The 24,890-nt window shown below is 36.6% G+C and overlaps 2 protein-coding genes across 7 annotated transcripts in view; one reads left to right on the top strand and one right to left on the bottom strand.

The window, feature by feature from the left end:
* Window positions 1–20,575, top strand: part of LUZP1 (leucine zipper protein 1) — a 104,547-nt gene extending 83,972 nt beyond the window's left edge. For 2 of the 5 annotated variants that reach the window (XM_032495420.1, XM_032495421.1), the window contains exon 5: window positions 13,799–13,925. The gene's annotated coding sequence lies outside the window, so the exon portion shown is untranslated. Of the gene's footprint in view, window positions 1–4,620; window positions 6,686–13,798; window positions 13,967–20,149 lie in introns of those variants that run through there. The other 3 variants (XR_004325410.1, XR_004325411.1, XM_032495419.1) reach the window with 3 other exon arrangements.
* The window catches only part of KDM1A (lysine demethylase 1A), a 54,876-nt gene that overhangs the window by 8,224 nt on the left and 21,762 nt on the right, over window positions 1–24,890 (bottom strand). For both annotated transcript variants that reach the window (XM_032495423.1, XM_032495424.1), the window contains 11 exons: window positions 20,177–20,310; window positions 17,477–17,555; window positions 16,739–16,831; window positions 15,459–15,565; window positions 13,821–13,902; window positions 13,022–13,116; window positions 4,482–4,624; window positions 4,013–4,103; window positions 2,697–2,831; window positions 1,868–1,941; window positions 1,121–1,232 (listed from right to left, as the gene is read on the bottom strand). In XM_032495423.1, coding sequence (XP_032351314.1) covers window positions 1,121–1,232; window positions 1,868–1,941; window positions 2,697–2,831; window positions 4,013–4,103; window positions 4,482–4,624; window positions 13,022–13,116; window positions 13,821–13,902; window positions 15,459–15,565; window positions 16,739–16,831; window positions 17,477–17,555; window positions 20,177–20,310 — 1,145 coding nt within the window. The remainder of the gene's footprint in view (window positions 1–1,120; window positions 1,233–1,867; window positions 1,942–2,696; window positions 2,832–4,012; window positions 4,104–4,481; window positions 4,625–13,021; window positions 13,117–13,820; window positions 13,903–15,458; window positions 15,566–16,738; window positions 16,832–17,476; window positions 17,556–20,176; window positions 20,311–24,890) is intronic.

The following is a 24,890-nucleotide window of genomic DNA, read 5'->3' as shown; positions in this document are numbered from 1 at the left end:
TTTAGAAAAAGATTTTTCAGGATACAAAAAGCACAAAGCCTAAAAGAAAGAGCTGATAAACAGGACTTCATAAAATTAAAACCTTTTGCTCTTTGAAAGACACCATTTAGAAAATGAAATGGCAAGCCGTAGACTGGAAGAAGATATTTTCAAAACATAAATCTGACAAAAGTATTAGTGTATCCAGAATTTAAAAAACATAATGAACTCTTAAAAGAGGACACACAACTAGGTTTTTTAAAATAGGCAATAGATCTGAACAGACTTTCAACAAAGAATTGACATTGGAATGGCCTAAAGCACATGAAAAGATGCTTCACATCACCAGTCATCACAGAAATACAAATCAAAACCACAATGAAAAACTACTATACAACCATTAAAATGGTTAACAATTTAAAAACTGGCAATACCAAGTGTTGGTGAGGATGTGGAGCAACTGGAACTTACATACAGTGCTGGTGGAAATGCAATTTGGAAAACAGCTTGGAAGTTTCTTATAAAGTTAAAAATCTACTTCCCACAGACCCAACAATTTTACTCCTAGATATTTACCCAAGAGACAGACATAAATGTTCACAGTAGCTTCAGTCATTTATAGCCAAAAACTGGAAACAACCTAAATGTACCACTGAATGGATAAACATTCTATGGTATAGCCATACAATGCATATGAATATTACTAAACAATAAAAAGGAACAAACTACTGATAATGCACAACAACAATGAATCTCAAAGTGAAAAAAGTCACATACAAAAGGCTATATACTGTATGGTTCAATTTATATGTAATTCTAGAAAAAGCAAAACTATAGTGACAGAAAGCAAATCAGCGGTTGTGTAGGGCCAGAAACAGGAGGGCCGGGGACTGACTGCAAAGGGGCAAGAGAGAACTTTTCAGGATGGCAGCCATGTTCTGTATCTTAATTGTGATGGTGATTCATGACTACATCAATTTGGCAAAGCATCAAACTGCTCACTTAAAATAGGTAAGTTTTGTTATATAAAAAATAAATCTTAACAGAACTGTTTAAAAACACACATACAAACACATTAACAGTTTCTCTCAGGAGTCCTCTCAGCCCACATGCAACAAAATAAATGATAAAGGAATTTTACCTGATCCCAATGTTTAAGGGAGAGTGTAGAGAGAGGTGTGGCATTAGCAAATTCCAGATTTGCAAAATGCCAATCAAGTATCTGTCTGTCTCTTGACGAGAGATATACATCACTGCAAAAAGAGAACAGAAGAGCACAAGATTGTCAAAGGGCATTACTACTATTCTCAATGGGCTGATGTGGATGATCTCAGCGGGACTACGCCTTACGTGAAGAAATTCTAAAGCTTATTTGTTTTAAATTGAAAATAAAGCATGGGCTTTTTTTTTTCCCCCAGCAAAAATGGGTAGCATCCCTGACTACAGAACAGAGTAGATGTATGTGGAAGAAGATACAACATGGAGTACACCGTCAACATGTGTTCACTGTCAAAAATCCAATGGAAATAAAGTGTAATACTTTCCTAGCCCCCAGAATTATGAGAATTTAAAGCAATACCACCTTGTACCCCACTCAAAGACAATTTTCATTAACTATATTTTCGTTCAAATATCAGAATCTTATGGAGAAAGGCTATCTTTTCAAACACAGTACGTTTAAGCATCTAGGACACTCTCACACATTAAAATATAAGAGCAGGGGATTACGGAACCTGACAAGTAGTCCTATGTACACAGGTTACTTCCATTCACTGAACAATCTATAGTCCAGTCACTGAACACAAATAAAATCCCAGGATGCTTTGTAATTTTCCTTCTAAATCTAACAGAAGGAACAGTAAAAGCTGAGTCTCCTTGTTTTCCTTACCTTGGGGGATTGGCTTCCAATTCTTGAAGCTTTTCTTCTAGTTTTCCTTGTGTTTCAGCTAATTCGTCATATTCCTGATAAAATTAAGAGAACCAGGTTGATCTTGATGGGACAGAGACCCACCCAGTTATTTATACCACAAAATGTAAGGCCTGGACCACATCCCTGTTCAGGTCAATCTACAAGTGTGCCTCAGCTTATGGCTGCGTCAAGGCTCCAGGATGGTTGTTCTTGGAGACAAGTTACAATGTTAGCCTGGAATTAAAAGTGGGGAGTGTGAGAGAGGGGAGGAGAGGCAGGAGGAGGAAATAAAGAAACATACTAGTATGCTAGACAGTAAGGATGACCGAGAATAGCGACTACCACTCCTGTGCACTGACCATGACGCTAGCACGGAATAAGCATTCTGTACCCCTACAAGTGAGGCAGTACGAAACACCACGTTATAGATGAGCTAATTAAGGGGTCCAAAGTCACGTGGCTAAGAGCTACAAGTTAAGGGGTTTCAGCCAGACAGTATGACTCTTAAGACTCTGAGTCCATGTTCATTATCATTATTCTAAACTGTCAGGGCTAAACTATGACAGAGGGCCAAACTGAGATGTAGGTAAGCTGAAGGATGAGATTATGAAAACAAGGTATAAATTCTGCAGAAAAAGCAGACAAAACTAACCCACTAAGTCCCCCACAGCTCCTGTGTACCAAACCCTCTTCTTTCTACTATAGGCACCTGGGATTGGCTGGTGGCTCTCTCTTTTCCAGTTTCCCAGATCTATACTATTTCCTAGGATTCCAAGTAAATTCAATGAGGCATGCACGTATACCACACCTTGCACAGGGCAGTCAGATCCCTGTGTTTGCTTTTCACTAAGAACTCAGCAGTGATATCTCTGGGTGGCTTGACTTCAGATGCTTCTTTGTATTGCTGATGGAGTTCTTTAATTTTCTCTTTTAAATTTACCATCTAAGAGGGAAAAATACAAATTTACCATTTCAAATAGTGATATAATTCATTGCCAAAGCATGTGCTTTGGCTCCTCCCCTAAACTGCTATTATATCAAAACAGAGTTACAGTGCAAGGTCCCTGGAATTCTTTAATACCTCTTCCAAATCATGACATTTTAAAACAGGAAAAACTCTACATGGTTCAACACAGAAGTATCACATCACTATCAGGTAACAGGATTGGCTCTGCTTTCTGAAACAAATGGGAGAGCTAGGAGTGTCCCATTAATCAAAATATATTATTAAAATTAATTTAACTACCAGGAAAAAAACCACCACCAATTTAACTTAAATTTATTGTTTTGGGAAACAAATTGTCATGATTTGTTTTTTAAATATGTAAAAGGTCAAATCATCACAAAAAGAACCTTAAGGAACCATTCCGAATGTTAGTTTTTTCAGGTTTCTGATGCTGCTACAAAGACTAGGGTAAAGGTTAAAGCTCAGGACCGAAGCCCCACACCAGCTGTTCTCTAGCCTCTCTCCTCACTGCACACGCACCACAATCCATGAAACTGGGCCAGAGATCTCTTCATCTGTCAAGATGGAGAAATGAGGCACAGCAAGAGAGTGAGGCAGAGACCGATCACAAGACGCACCCAGATTTTGTGTTATAAAGCCCCCATATTTGCAGCTGGCAGGATGAGGAGAAACAAATGGCTTCCCACTCTAGAGCTTGGGCTTTGGAAGGTAGGTAAACAAGGACCTCAACAGACATACGACTGGGGAGTGTCCCCATACTGCCACCTCAAATGAAATAATTATGGCAATGAATCATGGTCCTGGCTGCTGACATGCTGCCTTCATCAGTGGGAACCTGACCCCAGCACAGCTGATCTTCCTCTCATCCTGGATTTCAGCAGAGGGCACTGGGCCAGCTTTGCAACAAAGGCAACCTGACACAGGAAAGACCTATTTCCCCCAGCAACAACTTGTCAATAATGTCATGCTGAAAGACTGACAGATAAAACAGTGTCTTTTGCTAGTCATTATTGCCTAAGAATAATGAGCCCCACCAGAGCAGACTTTAGCTTCCACAGATTAAAAAAATCAGAAATGTTTTTAGAATTTCTAAATTAAAGAGCCTTTTCCCCTTACTGATGCATCTTCAGTTATGAAAAAAATATATAGAATTTCACCTTATTAAGAAGTTCTTTCAGTTCCTCCTGAGTTTTCACTATCTTCTTCCAATGTTCAATCTGCTCATCTTTGACGTGCTTTTCTTGTAACCTGAAGAGACAATATGTATATCCTGGCCACACAGCCAGCCTTGCTGCATAAGACAGATGCCCATCAAAAACATTTGATGGCATCAAAGCCCACTGAAATTTCTAATTCTTTGGAACAAGAAAGTTGGCTGGTGGCAAACTATTTTCTAGGCTATGTTAAATGCAGTTAACTCGGTACCATAAAAAAGAAAATTTTACAATAGAGAGGCGGCTTAAGGATCATGTAATTATCTTAAATGGCTTTACTTTTGGATTTAACTGTTTTGCATGAAAATAAGTGAAAACCATCTCAAATAAGACTTGATGAAAAACTTAAAACATTAAACAGCAAGTCTATAAGCAGAATTCACAAAACAATAAGCAGTACCAAAGTACTTACTGAATGACAACTTCCAAGGCCTGACCAAGGGACACAGGCTTATTATTGAGGACATTGAAGTCTAGTTGATGACTAAGGTAAGATGTAGCTTCTAGCAACCGGTTAAACTCTTGCTCTACCATTTCATCTTTCTCTTTAGGAACCTGAAAATTCGAAGTATGGCAGAGTTGGTCCTTACAAGACTAAATATAACCATCCATGAAAACACAAATGCTCTACAGTTTAAAAGATCAAAACATGTATCTCAAAGGGGAAACCTTTGAGGACAATGATTCAAACTGTCTTTTCTATGGAGTGGTCAATTCTATTAAATGAGATATGAGATGTTTCAGCCCAGATATTCTCCTACTTTCACAATTTTGCCCTCAGAGCTGGGACTCCATCTCTATTAACAGCCACAGGATTCACACTGGTGCTAAGTGAAGTCATGTGGAACACAAGGTGCCCTGGAGCTGACATGCACGGAGATAAGCCAGGCTGACATGCAGACAACACTGCTGGAAAAGTCCCAGAGAACAAACACTGTGTCAACACACCTGAGCACCTTCCAGAACAAGGGCAGGATGAAAAAAGAAGGCCAAGGTATCTGATTTCCCTCAAAGATGACAAATTTCAGGTGGGAGTAGGGAAGAGAGAAGTAAAATTCATGGCTATTAATAAGAACACAAGAGCATCTTAATTCTTTCAGAGTAGTAGGGTTTTATGGTACCATTTAAGTTCAGAATTGAATGTCCAAAGCTCTTAGACTCTGAGTGACTAAGGTACCAGGTCTGGCTCACTATTGTGGAGGAAGAGAACAGACTGCAAAGCAGATCATCAAGCTGCGAGACCACGCTCCTAACCCCTGCTGTGCCCCTGCCTAGTGATACCCCATCAGTTAGCTGACACAGTCCTCCTGCTACTGCTGAATTCAGCGCCAAAGTACACTGTATCTACACTCTTACTGCTGAACTTATGGCACTAGCGAGAAGGAAAGAGCATCTCTCTAAGGCAAGCATCTCCTGCCATAAAAAGCTGGGCATCAACTGGGAAATGGGATTCAAAATTTGGAATTTCACTTTACAATCAACCTAGAATTGGTAAAAAGAAAACAAAACATGAAAGTAAGTTCTAATGATCACTAAGGCTGAGGAAGAGTGATCTTTTACAATTAGTGGTAAATACTGTGGACAAGATCGTCACAGTAAAACTCTACTTCTCATTTGAAACACCTTCATCTTTGCCCTTCCCAATTAAACAGATGATTTTGAAGCACTAGCCTCTGCTCCTTCACTGATGAGTCACACAACTCTATCAGATGGGTCACGGTATGGCAAAAAGAATGTGGTGAGAAGTACAATCTGCACCAAAAAGTGAAAAGGAAAAGGACTGCAATTCTTTGGAACTGAAAATATGACAAGACACTATAACTGATTCAATCAAAACAATATTTTAATGCATCAAGTTCTAAAAGATCACACATGGGAGAGATCAGGAAATCTTTACAAATTAGAGAATCCCCCTTAGCCTAAGAGATATAAATGATAATCTTCTGGCTTATGTTGAGAAATAAGGCAGTGAACTGGGCTTCGGATGCTTGGTGCCATTTATATATTAAGGTGGTACCCAGGTCTTGATGGATCAAACAAATCTGACCTATCCATTCAACTCCACGGCCAAAGAAAGGAGCTCTTGGTGACATTCTTACTTGTTCTGATTACACAGCTATCAAAGCTGATGGAAGTGACCCTCTTGTCAGGAATTTCGTTTACTTTCTCATCAGTTACTTTTCGTCACTGATGTGATGGTCATATACAGAGCAGCTCAAAGCAATGCTGAAATTTGCTTAGTGTAATTCCTGCAATGATGTTACAAAAGAGGGTTCTAAAAACTCTAAATCTGGTGCTCCTTTAAAAAGGAAACAATTATATTTTCAACAGGAAATCTACATAGTTATGAGACCTTAACTAATCACAGATGCAATGTGAATGACTACTTTTCTGGCATACAAATGGTGATATTTCTATGTGTGGCTTCTAAAACGCCTAGCAAAAGGATGCTATAGCAGCAAGAGGGACCAGATCACATGTGCCTGTACAAGACAGCAGAATGTGCCACTACACAAGTGTGCAAACGATACAGATTAAAGCTCTTCCAGTGTCAACTGGATGGCTTGCCTTAGACAAGCTTTAATCTTTGCAGCTAGGGTGACAGTCACATAGGGAAGTTCATACTGAAAAAGTACGCAGCACTCAAAGGCTCAGTAACTGGGGTCCAGGGTGTGTGGCAGAGAAATATTTAAAGGGACACTGTCAAGGTTAGCGGGACCAAATTTGACCTTTTGTTTCTTCCCTCTGTTTGCTGAGCAGCCCACTTGTTTCATTACACTTTCCCCTTTAGTCCACCCACAGCCCCCACAAAAAACCTGACTTTTTACATGCGCTTTCAATGACAAAAACTCAAATGGCACCAGCCCAACATATAGGCCCAACTTTACAACAACAAACCAGTGTGAATGTAGGATGGAGAGGATCTTTGGAAGGGAAAGATTTAAGTTTCAAGCTTTTAATGGGTTATTGTAAACAGTGAGGAAAATGATTTGAAAAATTATGAAAAAAAATACCTTGACAGTGTCCTTTTAACCAGTGCAGCAGAGAAAGAAATAAACTGTAAATAACAGCCCAATAGCCACATCAAGTTTAGTTTTGTATGACAGCTGTAAAATCAACACACAGCAAGACAGAAGCATTCTGTTAGCTTAGAAGCTGCAACCACCGAGAAATAAGGAACAGACTGTACAGAGACTAAAATGGGAAAGTCAAGGCATAGAAATGGGCAAAAGAAAGGCAGTTGGGTGGGAGAGTGGGGGTGGTGAGGTGGTAAAGGGAGACAGTATCAGAAAGCAGAGAGGAATAAAGCAAAATTCAATAAAAGAGAAAAGGAAAAACACAGAACAGTTAACAAGAACAACAACAAAATCAAACAAACAGACAAACACCAAACCAAAAGATCACTGCCACGTCTGACGGACAGCAGGATGAAACTGTATCTCCCGTACCCCACTCTAACTCAGGGCTCTAGTCAGCAGTCAGGCCCCATCCATTTTCTGCTAGGTAAGCATTTATAGGTATGTTGCCAGTGAAACCAGGGCTACCTCTGAAACCAGGATTTTTCCCCCATTAATTTCAAAATTCCACTTTGAAATTAAAGAAATATTTGGAAAACAGTAAATAAAATACTTGTCCATTAGGAAACCAGTACTGACCAGGAGAAAACCAAAATGTGTTTTTGATATATGTAAATCTTGAATCTTTTTCTAAAATTAAGCTTAGTTAGATATGTTCTAGTTGACATATTCAGACAATGAAAATAACTTAATTGACAACCCTAAGCACCCCCTTAAATACCTATTTCAGGTCATTTCTTTCCCTTTGGTGAGAACCCTCAGATTCTGTTAGTTCCACAAATAATTATGCAAGGATGTTGAAATGTTGGCAATTTCTAAACACAAGGCACAATAATTTTAGTTTTACCTGACCATTCTACTCTAGGTTCTTAAATTGCAACCTGAGAAAGGAATTCAGCAAACGATTACCAACGGTTACGCAGCATGTTTGATGCAACTGGATTTCCATACCACAACACAGTGAAAACATACAACAACAAACTAAGAAGCAGTCTTTTGGGAAAGGACCTTTGATACAGCTTTCTAGCAAAGAATCAAACAGAAAGGCTATCACTTGAAACAGATTTTGATTATTTTTCAAAACTATTTATTTCTCTACGAAAGGCTCTCGATAAATGGTTCCTTCAAGATTAAAAATTTAGTGAGTCTCACTGCTCTACATGGGTACAATCCTGATTATTTTGATCCTGTAGATTATATGGAGCACTCCTGAACATGGTCAGGGCCCGGGCAGCCTGTGTGACTGGCCATGCAGAATACATTTAGGGAGAGCCAAGCAATTTTCTGGACAGGGTCTCTGATCTTGCAAGAAGTCATCTCAAAGGAAGGACAGCTCTTCTGAGTTCTACCTCTGGTTGTATTCTATCATCACAGGTTTGTTAGGTCTTCAAATACACTGTCCATCCATCTTCCAGTCTACAGAAGTTCTCTAGCAGCAGAGCAAAATGGAGTTAAGTGCACCTAGGTTCTGGGTACTCCAAGTTCTGAGATTTAGCCAGAGAAATTCTCAGGAAGAATTACACCCTGAAAAAAGCTGTACTGGCCTGATCTGACCAACAGAGGCTACAGTCAATCTTCACCTCTCCCATCCCTATGCACTTATAGAATTATGATAAAATGAAAGATTAGTTTCTTTGGTAAAACCCAGAAGAAGAAATTTACATCTGAGGAGTTTCTAACTCAGATTACCAAACAGCTGAGGGAAATGAGATACAGCTATTAACCCTAAAGGGAGACTAAGGACAGCAGGTATATCCTGAATAAAATTCAGTGTGATCTTATGAATGGAGATTGTTGTCTTCCTTCCCATCTTTTACCTCATAAAGGAATCTTTCAGGGGATGTAAATAACTAACTTTTCTAGAGCAGGGACGAAGCCGTGTGGAGAAGTACACTCTAGCAGTTTCTAGCACATAATAGAGGTGCTCAGTAAATTCTTGTTAAATGAATAAATTAATGTAGTTTGGAAAAGCAAAGTCAGTTTTGTTAACTATATCTGAGGGGAAAATAACTATTTTAGAACTTCAAAAACATTAAAGGAAGGTATGAGATTTTGACATTTATAAAAAGCAGGGATTGGCAGTCATAATTTTAAAGGATAGAGAAAGACCGCCTTAAAGATACTAAAGATGTTTCTGAAAAGGAAGATGAAAACCGAAAAGGCCAAGACACCTGTGTCAAAAGTATAATAACCTAATTAGGCATGACTCTATATGAGTGTAAATGAAAACTTGCTAAGTTATGATAGGTACTGAGTGTATCCAATTAATGGTATTTTTAAGAGGCCTGGAACCTGTTACCTTTCAAGTGTTAACTTTCTTCCTCATGACAGTTGAGCCATTCTCAAGCAGAAAGATGTTTCTCCAAGTAGTTACTGAGTCTTTGGATCTCACTTGACAATCTCTCTCTCTCACACACACACTCCCTCAAAAGGAGACAAGGCACAATGCAGAATGCTTGAGCACTGCAGGAATTTAAGATACCTTTTCATTACTCAAAAAAAGCCAAAACCAAAACCAGAATCTAAAGCCCCCGAGTTACTAGCTGGTGTACAGGATATGCAGGAAACACTCGGTCATTTCCCCAGTCTCCCCGACCAGTCCATGTTTTCAGTCCTCTTACTCGTGACTCCCCAGATGCTCCTGAAGTATGAATTACTCTATTTCCCAACCTTCTCCATATCCATTTGAAGCTGATTACAGCATAGTTCAGAGTACAACTCCATCATCAATCAATCTGAGGGCAGCTGCTTTATTAGCTCTGATTGTTTTTATGGGCTTGGAAGATACTTCCATTTATAAGGATATATTCTATTAGAACCAAACTGAAAAGCCCTTGTTCTAGTCAACCAAAGCCACAAAATAAGCTTCCTTTGTCAAAAACAAACATAGAAGCTCAACATTCTAGCTGCCAATGCCAGACCAGTGAGAACACAGAGGCGAACTCTTTCAGGGATTCTTGTGACAGTGATTAAAACAAGAACAAGGTAACAAAACAAAAACCACTTGCTATGGGATTTTTTTCCTATTGCAGCAAAATGGATGGGTATGGTGCTATGTCTTTAAGATAATATTACAAGTGATAAATATAAAACTATGAGTTAACTGCTGGCCTTATACAGGATGACAGAATTAATTTCTATGTATCAACAACAGAACCACCGAGTCATCCTCTTCCACTGAGGCTGTCCACAGAGAATGGAGGAACACATCCAATTTCATTTAAAAGTTTACTAAAGAAAAATCAATGGCTGATTGAATGTGGTCACTCAAGGAGAGCTTTGTTGCCTCTTTAGAGTAACTATTAAAAGAAAGCTCTTTGAGAAGGAGACTCAGCTGATCCAGTCATACTGGCAGTTAGAACTACACACTCACCCTTGCCCCCGCCTTCCCCGTACTATCAGCCAGACAGAATGGAACAAGTGTGGTCATTAAAGCTGGAACACCAGGCAAGGGACCCCAGCTCTACAACTTGTTGACTATAATGACCTCAGGTAAGCACATGCCTGAGCTTTAGATTCTCCCCTTGAAAAATGGGAGAATGGAGCAACTGACTAATTATTCCTTAGATTTCTAAAGCAATGAAATACATCTGTGATTGTAAGCATAAATTAATGGGGCTCTAAGCTCTTAGTACTTGTCCTATAAGCGAAAAGCCAGTCTACTGGTCAATAGTTGTCCACTCCTACTCCGAGCTAGACTACTGGGAACAGCGAGATATAGAAACATTAACACGGTTTATGTTTGATTAACTAATTTAAGGCAAGAAGAACTCAAAGCTGCAAAGAACTTTTCCCCAAATTTCAGAATACTTAGAGAATCAGAATCCTCTTTACCACTTGGCTACTGCACCAAATAGAAACAAACCAACTTAGAAAAATTCTATAAAGATCAGAGTTCAATGACAATAAAATGCTGAAAACCATACACCAGCTTAACAACTGTTTACTACAATGCTACTCAAAGGGCTGGTCCTGGTGAGGTACGGAGCTTATGCCAGAATGTAAACTAATGCACCACTTCTTTCATAGAAAGTTTTGCTACCAGAAAAAAATAAATAAATTTTAAAAAGTCATCATCTGAGCTAACAGCATGGTTAAGGATGTGGTTTATTTACATTCTGGAACAAGCCATTTATCTCATCCCATACTAGTAACCAACAGTTAGTTCATGGATCAGCAGCTGGTTGTAGACCACACTTGAATGAATACTAGGATATTATTTAGAAACACACGTTTTTAAAAATGTATTAAAGCTTATCTAATACCTAGAAAGAAGACAATTTCTCTGGATATCTCTAACTAGAAAAAAATCCTCACTTTTCACTGTTAGAAAGACTACATGAACCTGCTCTACATTCAAGAAAGTCTAAAGAAAAAGACAGCGTCTCAAAGATCAGCAATAATCCTTGGTTTGGACTCCATTACTTCTTGAGGACTAATGTATCCACTTCAGAGACTTTGCTTCCTCAATTCAATTCTCTACATTATTGCCTATCTACCTAAAACATCTACCTGGTCATGTCACATCCCCTGCTCTCAAAAGTACTAAGTAGACGAAACAAGACTGGACAAATGGGAGCCCATTACAGTACTCTTTCTACTTTTGTGTATTTGAAAATTTCCATAATAAAAAGTTGGGAAAAGATGATTATTTGTGTACAAGTCTCACCAGACTGTGGGGTCATACATGGTAGGGACTGTCTTATTTGTCTCTATAACCTTTACAGATCTTTCTGAGTAACAGAAGTTTACTGAATTACTGAGTTAACTTCTACTTCATCTTTTTCCTTTCTATTTTGTTTATTCTGCTGGAAGGCTTTCCCTTCCTCCCTCCCACCCCCCAAAAGAGCCCTGGGAAGAAATCTGGATCCAGAATGGTGGGGATGGGAACCAAAGTATTCCTTGAAAGTCTGTACTTCTCTGATATGAACCCCATAAAGGCTAAAGGTAGACAGGAAAAAGTGAGGCTGTCCCACAGCACTTATCCCACAAAATTCAAGAGTTGGAATCGTACCACTTTTAGTAACAGTAACTGATTTTCATATATATAGCAAGCCCTCCCTTCCTTAAAATATAAAGATGATAATGTGCTTATATCCTGAGAATTGTAGACTCCCTCACTCCTGACAGGTAAGATGGTAAAACTTCTGTTGAATACAAACTTTTGCTTTGTTTTTTTGTTTTGGGATGGGGGAACTAGGTTTATTTATTTACATGGAAGTACTGGGGATTGAACCCGGGACCTCATGTATGCTAGGCATGCACTCTACCACTGAGCTGTACCCTCCCCATGAACACAAACTTTTGAATTTCACCCACCACAAAAATTTTGACAGTCTAAGCCTGTCAGAGTTGTTAAAACACTCTCACTGTCTCATACTGAACATCACTTCCATGCTACTGCCATACCAAGTAGAGGAAGCTCCTATGCCTCTGGTCAACAAATACTTTAACCTACCTACACATTTGTATTACCATTTCGCTATTAGCCCATCAAAAACTTGACCCTACAAACATAAAACTGAAGTAATAAACAGCACACGAAGCTAAAACACACGATGGGAGGCACAATACAAAGAAATGAAGAATCAGGTGTCAATTCCACAGGTCTCCTGAAGTAGGTGGCCACAGCCAGATAAAAAGATTAACTGCCTAGCTAGCCTAGCCTTCATAAACATTTAAAGATAAATGCCTGAACAGGCATGTATAATCCCTTCTTATACAGCTCAGAGTTAAGAAACAATCAGAATAATGTTACACCATTTCTACCCTCAGTTCATATTTGTATGTGTGTATAGTTATCCACACATTTCCCCAAAATTATTTTCAACTGAACCAAAGAAACTGTGAAAAGTTCTGTTTGTCATCAACTTACAGCTTGTCCATTAGCTTCATAAAGTGGGCATTTTTGCTTGATCTTGGCCAGTTCCATATTTACTTGTTTGCTGACCACAGCCATAGGATTCCCTCCTAGAAAAAATTCAAACAATTAAATTCAACATACTTATGAAAAGAGAACAAAAACCTCAAAGCAAAAATATTTTTACTCAAATTTAAAATATCAAAGTTTAGGGTATGTGAATTATATATCAAAAAAGGGCCCACAGTAAAGTAAATATGTAAGATAAGCATAAAGAAAGCAAAAAGTTACCTATTGCCACAAATTAGTTAATGTTACAGATCCTCCTAGATTTTATGTGCATAAAATTACAGACATATACATACAAAAGGATCATAACACATGTAGTGTTTTGTAACCTCTTTTTAACTTAGCAATAAATTGTGAACATAATTTCATGTTACTATGGAGGTACACAATTTTCAGTGGTTGTACAGTTCTCATTGAATAATAATTTAATCTTCCAATCTCTGGTTTTTCTACCATTCCGCTACACCACACTGAAAATGTTATAAACACAACATGGTCCACTTGTCTACTTTCTTAGGATAACTTCCGAGAACTGGATCTGCTAGGTAAAATGCATGTACATTTTAAATTTTGCACATACTGATATATCTTTGCAGGAAGACTATTTGTCTATTTACCTAATACTAAGAACAGTATCCTAACCAATATATTTTAAAATTGCTCCTATGACTTTAAAATACAAGATTAAACAATTTTATAACAATCTCACACCTTGTATTACAGCACAAGACTAAGAACTACTTACCAAGACCTGTTACTACCATGGCTCCAAGATCAGCTACATAGTTTCCTTTGCGAAACGTAGCAACTCGTCCACCCACACGATCCTGTTTTTCAGAAATTAAACGGCTAAAATCATCAATTCTACTTTAACCGTAAGAACCTGCCAAGGTACCATCTCAGGACTCTCTCTTAATTTTAAAAAGAAAGGTGTAGTTAAGAGTTTACATGGAGTACGATGTGGGCATAAAGAGCAAATGAAGTTTAACTATTTGAGGGAGTCGTTGGTAATGAATGGCTTTTTATAAAGGTACAGAATTAAGTGATGTGAGGTAGGAAACAATTTGACAGCTAGAGGACATATTTAATGACCGGTACCATTAGCTCTCTACCCCAGTGTCTCTAATACCACTTACTTACTGTAAAGGCTGAGCAAGAGCCACCCACACAGAAAAAATCTGTTCACAAATTCCAACACTAAATGGCCATCCTTCTACCACCATGTATCAGACTCTTGCCCCAAAGTGTCAAAGTCAGCTGTGAAGGATTTGATAGATGACTTCTCTGACAAATACCTCTCCAGTGAAGCCCCATGACTGGGGCAAGTGTCTACTGAGCATGAATGTTGACAATACCTCTCATTTCTAAACAGGTCTAAGTATATCTTTGCTGATGGGGATTTTCAAGTCTGGGGAAACCTTACTAAACTGCAGTGATACTTCAGTCATAGATTACATGAGAGCACTCTGTAAACTCCAAACAAACAAATGAAAAAAAGCAAAACAAAACAAAAACCTGTACACATGGGTAGGAAAAATAATGATCCCATCATTCCGTACTGTATTCTTAGCACACAGGACAGCTAGCACATGAATTACTAATTAATGAACAAAATATTATTTTTAGTAAGACTTTATCAGGAATTATTTAATTTTGATTTCCCCAGACTCTACTTGAAAAGAGCGTTTAAAAAAATTAGCAATTTGTAAATGGCAATTTAGATTGCACTGCACAAAACACTTAAAAAGCTTTTATAAAATTTTAGATTATTTAGGTTACCTGATTTTTTTTTTAATGGTAGCAGTCCAGGGAGGTCTTTAAGCCACTGGAAAGATACTTAAATCTCAAAAATTACTCATGAAAAGGATTTGAATAGTAGCATCCTAATGCAGTGTTCTTTTTTTCCACTCTGTGCCATCATCCTTGTCCTCCTTCAGTTTCCATCTCTCTCTCTAAGACTAATTATAAGGAGCCAATGTCTTGGCTTTATCAGGCTATAAAAGATGGCTGCTGCCTGAGATAAAATTTCTTTCCTTTTATTATCAAACAATACAATTTATTCTCTCCCACCACTAAAAATAACTGCCTCCTATAAGGGATATGTCCAAGAAGATCCCCAGGTTGAAAGTTAATTGCAAGAAACAATGACCTGAAAATATACCTCAAAGGGCTATATGGATTATTTATAAACTCTACATCCTCACTAAGCACTTTGCAAAGTTTTACTGTCAAAAATGCTTTATCCAACGTAGTTAATACTATCCAAAGTACTTTGAGCATTATATGAATCAGCTCCATCTGCATGATTCCTTAACTTGCAACAGATAATTTCCTTACCATAATTCCATTAGGTCAGGCCTCTAAACCCCAAATAAAGCCTCACCCTGGCTTCTAGAAGTGTGACGTCCATCCCGAAGCTCTGTAGCTGACGAGCCGCCGCTAGGCCCGACACCCCCGAGCCTATGATGATTACTTTTCCTGTCTTTTTAGCTAAAAGCAAAACATGAACAAAAATTAAAATATTTTGTTATAGGTTTAAGAGTTTTTATCTTTTTTTTTAATCAAGAAAACCTCTAGGCTCTTAACATGTCATGATGTATTACAAAGTAAATAATTCAGTTATTTTCAAAGTCTGAAAAATATCTGAATACAAATTAGCAAATATCTGAAACTTCATACACTTTAATTCCTTTAATTTGATACTGAAAATTCATAAATGAAATCCTGTCTCTTAAGATTTACTTTCTCAGTTGGGAGGGTGTAGCTTAGTGGTAGAATGCCTGCTTAGCATGCATCCTGGGTTCAATCTCCAGCATGTCCATTAAGAAAGGAGGTAAGAAGGAAAGAAAGAAACCTAATTACCCTCTCCCTCCCAAAAAGATTTGCTTCTCATTACCTCAGTCATGCACTTCAGTATCTGTGACACTTGGCTAATTCATTAAGAATAATCTCCCTCATAAACCTCACAATTATTCTAGGATAATTTGAGCAGTCAACCTGTTCTTAAAGCTATTTTCTTTAAGCTCTACTTCTGCAGTCTTTAGTTTCCCTTTTAAAAAGTTATTAAAGCATAAAATAAATGTATTAAAAATAAACAAACAGATGTATCAATTCTCAAAATAACTCTACCTTCTTATTCCTGGTAGACATTATCCAAACACCATGATATGGGTAAAAGCATTTAAAAAATAAAAATGCAAATTTTAGCAGTATAAAGAATTGGTCGAGAGAAAATAAGCTTCCCGCTTTCAAAACTGACTTTTTCCATTTTTAACAAATTTTAATTTTTTTAAAAATTGAAATTAAGTATCTTTTTGGTTTTTTGGGGGAGGGGGATAATCTGTCTGTCTGTCTATTTATCTATCTATCTAAATGGAGGTACCGGGGAATGGACCCAGGACCTCATGCATGCTAAGCACACACTCTACCACTGAGCTGCACACTTCACATTCCTGAAATTCAGTATCTTTTACCAGGTATTTATCAAACCAGAAATTACAGGATGTTCACATTTATGAAGAGATTTTACTTTAAGTTTGACTAAGAAGAAGATAAACTTGGGAATATTTTGACTCTAAATATGAATTTAGAAATCAAAATAAAATGCTAAAAGCCTCCTGGAATCTAATTTAAAACCACGAAATTCACTGGCCAGGTCCTTACTTGGGAGGGGCTTTATCCTCTTATAGATGCCGAAGTTGATAAGACCATGACGCTCTAAGTAACTGTGAACTCGGTGGACAAGAACAGTATCACCTACAGAATAAATGAATTTAAAATGTTTATATTTTTAGCATTTTAAACAGAAAACTCTTTAACTCTTCTTATTTCTCCATCATGAAGCCATTCTATCCATCTTTTCCATTAGCTTCAAGTATCGCAACTCCTTTACAAAAAGTGATTCTTAGGATGATTAGTCTGTGTAGTAGTCCAAAATGCACATCACATAATTTAGAATTTTTAAGAATGACATCCCATTACAGATGAAATGAAGGACAAAACCAACCCTTTCAAAAGTAGTATTATGTTCATTTACTTTAGCAAAAACTTTGAGAGACTTTGTTGGTTGCAAGTAGGAAATGAGAATGCCAGATAGCCACCCAATTAAATGCCAACAAAGTACTCCATGGATTAAAGCTGGAACATAGGTCTGAAGAAGTTATTAGCAATCTCTTGAACTCACTCACCTGTCAACACAATTAAAAAATAAGAATTTTAAAATCTGTAGTCACAATTACAAACACACAAACATACAAAATAGTATTTCTACAAGGCTCATTTTTTGCACAGCATAAGGTGAAATAAGATGAAAACATGTATGAAAAAATTATCAAAGAACTATGAGATTCTAGAAAGCAGTATCAATTTTCACAATCCAGTCCTATTGAACACACTACTTACTGTTGTAAGGTGCTTCCAATTGTTGGAGAGTGGCCTCAAATGTCAGCTGAATCTTTGGATTATCCAACCACAACTGCAACTGTATTTAAATGATAGAAACTGTATTACATACAAATAGACATATACCATTTGATCACTTTAAAATACCTTTTAACTTTAAGGCCTCAAACATGGGTTTTCCTTTCAGTGAAACAATAAGGGTTATGCTCCTGACCAAGAAACTATGAAATACAAAACCATGTCAAATGAGTGAACTACTGAAGAAGCTGGGAGATATTCAGCCTGAAAAAGAAAAATATCTAGTAATTTGTCAAGATCATACAGCTGGTGAGCAGCAAGTATTTAAACTTGGATTAGATGACTCCAGAGATACTGAGTAGACAAAATACACAAAATGAAATGATCAATTGGACATGCATGGAGTGGGGACAGAGGTAGAGGTACAAAGGATAACACCTCAATTTTTGGCTTTCACAACTGAAAGAGCTGGTATGCCATTCATTGAATGAGGGACACTGAAAAAAGAGATAATAAGTTTAGTTTCAAGACAAGAGGAGGTAAGAGAGGAGGTAAGACAAGAGAGGCATCTAGATATACTGGGGTTCAGAGGAAAGTTAAGGTTTGGAGCTGCTTGCTTATGGGTGATAACTGAAGCCAACTGTGTAGAAGAAGGTTCCTAGCGGGAAATAACAGGGGAGAGAGGAGAGAAGGAACTCCAACCAGGTCACACAGTGGCCTGCTGTTAAGGATAAGCCTACAAAGCATTCAGAGAAGACATCAGGGAGGCAGGAGAAAAACTAGAATACCGTGTTAAGCTAAGGGAGCTGTGTACTTAAGAAAGGAGGAGTCAATTCTTTTGAATACTGCTGAAAAAGCAGTGAGGTGAGGCATGAAAAACATGGTATGATCAGTGGGTTCTAACAATGAATTCTTTTCAAACTGAATATCTGCAAAACGCAAGACCAACTGAATACCATATTTAAGTCTCAGCCAAAAATAAAGACTGCTCTATAAACAAGTTTCAATGAAGGAGTTAATGTGTAAATAAAACCAATTACAAAGAGATATGACTAAATCCATATGTACCCTCTACTTTTCTCAAAGGAAAATGGAATTCCTCAAGCACCCAGCAGGCCCAAGCTCATAAACCCTCATTACAAGCCTTCTTCCTCCTTCCATCTTATAATTAAAGCTCAGGTCATAAGTTCTAGTTGAATAATCCTAAAATCGTGGTTTTAAAATCTGAAAGCAAAAGATGCAGTTTAAGATGAGAGAACTGACACAATTCTTACAGTAGAGAATGACTTAAGTACTGTTTATAGCCAGAGACCACAACTCTAAACTCAGCTAATCCTTCCCCCAGTTTGGACTTCTGGTCACACAGAATGGATCAGAGAAAATAGAGATCACTATAAATCCACCACTCAGATTCAAGTAAAAAGTGAAAACTTCCCTCAGATGAAACAAACAAAAAATGACAATTTTGTCTAAAATCTACTTAGAACAAATGTTGACATGCTACACACAGCTGATTCAATTATAAGACAAATCAGCCTCAGAAATACACATTAAGAATTTTCCATTCACTTTAAAAAAATCACCCTATTTTTCTTTACAAAAAAAGAACCTTTATTCTGTACTATAAAAACCTACCAATCACTCTAGCTAACTGGCATTTAACAATCCAAATTTAGCAGTGGTTTCGCTATCTAACGATCAAAATAGAGACGTTAGTGATGGCTAAAAAGAGATCTTTGAGCTTATTCAAAACAGCTGAAATTACAACATAAATTTCTTCTATTTTGTATTGCTCCAGAGTACAATGAATATGTTCTGAATAGTATCCTGCCCTCCTCTACTCTCTAGGTATGGAATTTCTGATGAGTAAAGGACATGAAAGAAAAATTCACAGAATACAAATGACTAATACATGAGAAAAAACAATTAGTCTAAGTAATCAAAGAAATGGAAAATAAATGATTTTGGTCTATTACAGCAGCATAGATCATCACCGTTTTAATTACAAAAACAGGGTGGGTAATGAGGGTGTTAACTGGGTTAGCCTCTCTGGGAAGTAATCTGACAACATGTATCAAATCTTAAAAAGTGTTTGTACTTTTTAACAAGATAGTTTTCCTTCTAGAACTCTATCATAAAGAAAGAAGAAGAAGACATAGAGCCATGAATGTATAAAGTTGTTTAGAGCTTCATTATAATAAGGCAAAAAAGCACATTTAACTGCCCAACAGTTAAAGTACAACCCAACTGTCAGACAAAATACTAGGCAGACATTAAAAGTAATCATTTAGCCAGAGGAGGAGGATGAACCAGATGCGTAGAACAGAGTAAGGGGTTCTCTTATCCTGGGAAGAAAAGACAAAATGACTATTTTAGAAGTATATTTCTTTAAAAAAAAGTTTAGAGATTCTTATTGTGTGTTCATGAGGCTATGAGGAATGAAAAGAATCCAAAGACTGCATGGAAGTAGGATCTCAATTTTGTAAAAACAAAAATTAAATATACATTAAAAGATATCTGGAGGAAAAAAATAATTTTTAACAGTGGTTATCTCTGAATAATAGTATTACAGATAATTTAAAAATTCTTCCCTCTCTTTCTATTTTCCCCACCTCACGTTCTGTATAAAAGTAACATGCACCTTTTCCAATCCAGGTAGAAAAAGCTGACATGGAAACTTACTGTACGGTTCCTAATAAATAGAAAAACCTTCTGTGTCTGCTGTGGTCCACTGATGATATCTGGAAAACACGCTGCTTCTTGAGAAGTCATCCGATCATGCGGAAGTCTACTCTGGAAAGCTGCACCCTCTACACCTAGCAAAGAAAAGCAAAGGACTTCTGGGAAAAGTGCAAGTGAATATAAAACTAAAAATAATGATTATGCCTCAAAATTCTCTTTTGTCTGAAGAACCTCTGTAAAGCTTTGCCTCATATGCAGACTGATCTCACTTCCTTTAAAAAAAAAAAAACAACTCAATTTGCTCAAAAGCTGAAACATGGTTAGAATTTAGTCATTCTTTTGAGTTTAACATTCCAAAAATCAGACTTTACTATGAGTGAAATAATAAACCTTATAAAACATAACAAGGCATTTAGAATATTTTCTTCACCTACCAAAAATTTTAATAAAATTAGAGGATATGCTAATTAAAATTACCATCACTGATAGTATACAATAAATTTTAAAACTGAAGAACTAGAGTAAAGGAAAATTCACTAACAAGAAAGCAAAAGAGGCTATGGGGTGAAAAACACAATCCCATGCCTTCTTTTAGTACGACAACAGGGAACATGAAGAGGACGCTAAGGTTTAATAACCAACACATGATCTCATCAATGGTACCATCCATTAATTCTCATAATTCAATGCTGACAAGCAGTGAGAGCAATTAAGCAGACGACAATGATGAGGCAGAAGCAAGCAAGCAAGCAATTTTCTGGCAGAAACATCAGAAATGCTTTACTACACATTGCAAATAAAGTATGCCACTGCATATATTACATATACATACAGTATATGTATACATATAACCTATATAATAAGTATAATTCTTAAAACTGGATATTAAATTGATGTTTTTATAAGCTGGTGGTTAAGTATATCTTTATAAGATGTCCTCAGAAATACATTTACATATATTTTACTTGCATTTCTAAGATGATCTTATAAATATATACTTAATCATCAGCTTCTGAAAATATCAAGACACAATTTAAAGAGTTTCAAAATTCAATACTAATGAAGTAATTATATTGGTAATCAAATAAGCACCAGATAACCACAGTCAATCATTTTAAAGCACATAAAACAAGTTGGGAGCACTGATAACAGAAGCAACATTAAAGGAAAGGTATTAGTAAGATTCGGAGAAACAGTAAGATTCGGAGAACAAGGCAGGTAAACATGAAACTTAGAAATACAGCTAAAGCTATTGAGGTATTGTTTCCATAAAGACATCCAAACACTACCTAGAAAAAAATAACGGTTAACAAGAGGTCAAGCAAAAATACCTAATGCTAATATGGGCTGCACATTAAGAAACACTGTTCTTGGAGACCAGGAGAAAAACTCAACCATCCACAGTAGATAATGAGGGCACAGACACTGTATTCACAACACTAAACTGAATTAATAATCCTCACATTTAATGATTCTCAACCTAAAATTAAAGACTGTCAGGATAATTAATTATTCCTTAAGGAAAAAAATCACAAGTAACAGCCATATTGTGGAGGGTGGAACATGAAATTAAGGCATGCAAAGAAGAAATACCGACTATCAGAGGTATAGGTTATTTCAGTAATGTGAAATTCTAAAATTATACAGCTTTGATGTCCCCAGTCCTGTACTCCCAAATCGGAATAAACAAAAAAAGCCAACACCCAAACAAAACATGCCACATTTATATGGAACATTATCTACCTAATAATCCTGAGTACTTGGACCAAATACCTCTTAACAAATTACTTCTTAGTATATTTCATGAGTGTGTACCATTAACAAGACCACCAATGAAGTCTAGAAACTCTACTTCTCCCTCCCAAAAATAGGGGTAGTTTTCTTTCTTAGCTATATTATCTTCTGTATGTTTGATAAATAATCACTGAATATCAATCCTACTGCAAAATACTATTGTCAATGACAGCCGGAAAAATCATGTGGGAAAAAAACCCCACTAAATCTTATATTTGGCTCCTCAATCCAAGTGTTTGAACTATCAACAAAAATCACTCCAATATAGCTGGCTAACTTTGGGAAATCTGGAGAATATATAACAATTAAGAAATTTTATTCATATAAGTCATGTGACAGTTTTAAACTATATTTGAATCAAACATTAGAAGTTTAAAAAAAGGAATTATTAAAGAAGCCAAAAGTTGTGACATTAATGTATATGTGGAATAACATTGCTCTCCACCTCTACCCTCTACATAACATCTAAAAACCCTCCAATTATTCTTATAAGTAAATGAAATTTTTAACAGTGAAAAGTGATCCCTATAAATTCTCAAGAATTACTGCCTGCCTTCTGGTTTTTAGAGATAAAGACTATTATTTCAAGGAAGGAAACCATTATCAAAATCAAGATGAAAAGTATACAAGATAAAAAATCTAACCTTTTTTCAAAGAAACAAAAATGTTAATTTGGAACCTAAACTGTTCAGAAGCTAAATCAAAACATTCTTTTTGTAAAATATTTTCAAAATGAACAGACCACTCTGGATGACCTAACTCTTAAGTAGATCCTTTAGAGGGAAGAATCTTATGGAATACAATAGACTCCAATAATATTAAAAGTACCAGCAGTACACATAATTCACACCTGGCTCTGGAATACAGTTTTATAGTTTGGTGTTTGTATGAACTTACAGAATCTGGTGTTCTGAAAATTTAGAATGTTTCAAAGATGCTATTTTAATTTTTTAAAAGCCCCAAGGATGCCTGCACACCAATCTTGCCCTCTGTTCAATTCTTCTTTCTCACCACTTCACAAAGGAAATTTCCAGCATCATCTTTCAGAATGCAGTCATGCTAAAGCAGAACTGTCCCTTCTAATAGTCTGACTGGCTCATATTTCCTCTGAAAACACAGTAAAAGTAGTTAAATATTTAAGGGAATAATTTAGACCTTTCCAGATATATCAATGAGAGAGGCAGAAAAAGGGAATGTGAGGGAAGACACAGGCCATCTATTCCATAAAATCATTTCCCTGATTCTGGTATGACACAGGCAGCATCTTGACTAGAGTTAAAGTAGCAGAGATATTTAACAGAAAAGAAAAGAAAGCCTCCATGAGTTACTTGCCTTTTTTCTCCCTTCGTAAAGCAGATAAAACAAACTGTAACTAGATTTCTAGCTAAAAAGTGAAAACAAAAGCCTGATAGGATCTACATATAAACTATTTCAAATTAGCAACTACAGATAACACCATATCCAGTCCTATAATAGTTTAAAGATATAAAGAATAAAGAATAGGGGGAGAGGAAAAAAAAAAAAAGGCAAATTCTATGATTTCTTATGCTTTAAGATTTTTTATTTTTAGGGTAAACGCACACTTTAAATGATTCTATGAAGAATAGTCTATGCATAAGAAATGAGACCTCTGGGTTCTCACTCTTCCATTGTTGGTATATACCTGGTTGAGTCATTTAACTGTGTTTTAGGACCTAACCGATAAAACAGAGGTGATCCAATACCATCTGTATGAAGGCAGAAGGCTAGGCAAGATGACCTCAAGTTCCCTTCTAATTTTTAAGATTTAGGATATATCAACTTGATGTGAATTTTTAAGTCAAGATAAGATCCTGGTCCCAAGATATTCATGAGGGTCATTTGGCTTTAAGAAGAACATTGATCATTTACAAGCACATGTTTTTAACTCTGATCATCTCATAAATGTAGTCTTGTGAACATGACAAAGATCTGAAGAAGAGATCTTGAAGAGTTCAGAATAGTCACCACTGTTCCTGGAAACACTTAAAACGCATGCTCTACTAATATTAAGTCAGTAGCACCACAGTTTTATATGAAAGTTTGCTTTTACTTTCAGCAATACAACATAGTGTTTACTCAAGCAAAAGAGTAAATTTATTATTCATGTAAAAACAAAACAAAAAACAAGAAAACTCACTTCTTCGGGATTAAAGTTCAAAAGACTATATCCCTGATCCTCAACAGTTCCATAGAAGATCCGATTGTACATTGTTTGATGAAAAGCATTCTTGAAGATTTATCTGCCAGATACAGACTCTAAATGAGAATTTTAACTCCTCTAAGATAACCATATACTGATTACCAACCTCCAATCCTTGGGACAGCATTTAAAGACGTCTACTTCTAACATTCTGGATCCCCTAAGTACTAATTTCTGTATTATGCTGAACTATCTTTGTTTCAATAGAGTAAAATACAAATATTCCCTGGACCTCCTGTATACAAACTACAATAAATAAATTTTAAAGTAGACTTAAGAGTTGAAAAGTGACAAACTTCAAACCTATTCCAAGTCTATCAAAATGTATACATAAACCAGTTTTGAGCACTGGAACACACAGTAACATCCTTTAAGAGGCAAGGATAAAATCCAGACATTCTACTTTGGATTCCTGAAACAAACTTTAACTGTTCCAGATGGGCCCCAATAAATCATTTAACCCTTTACTTTTTCTTTGAAGTTAAAATCTCATAGTTGGTCTGAAAGCAAAGAGCACCTCGAGCAGACTTTTTAAAAAAGATCTATTTTCATGTGAGAAACAAAATGTTTACAGCACTGCAAAATGACTGACTGTAATGTTAATTGAAAAACCTGTATCCAATACCACTTAACAACCATTTCTAAAAAGAGTCACCTGCCTGCATAATTCCTCTGACTAGACCTGGGATGCCTTTCCAT

The sequence above is a fragment of the Camelus ferus genome, chromosome 13 (assembly GCF_009834535.1).
Source record: "Camelus ferus isolate YT-003-E chromosome 13, BCGSAC_Cfer_1.0, whole genome shotgun sequence".
Taxonomy (NCBI): domain Eukaryota; kingdom Metazoa; phylum Chordata; class Mammalia; order Artiodactyla; family Camelidae; genus Camelus; species Camelus ferus.
Note: the sequence above shows the minus strand (reverse complement) of the source record. Positions and strands in the feature narration are given on the sequence as shown.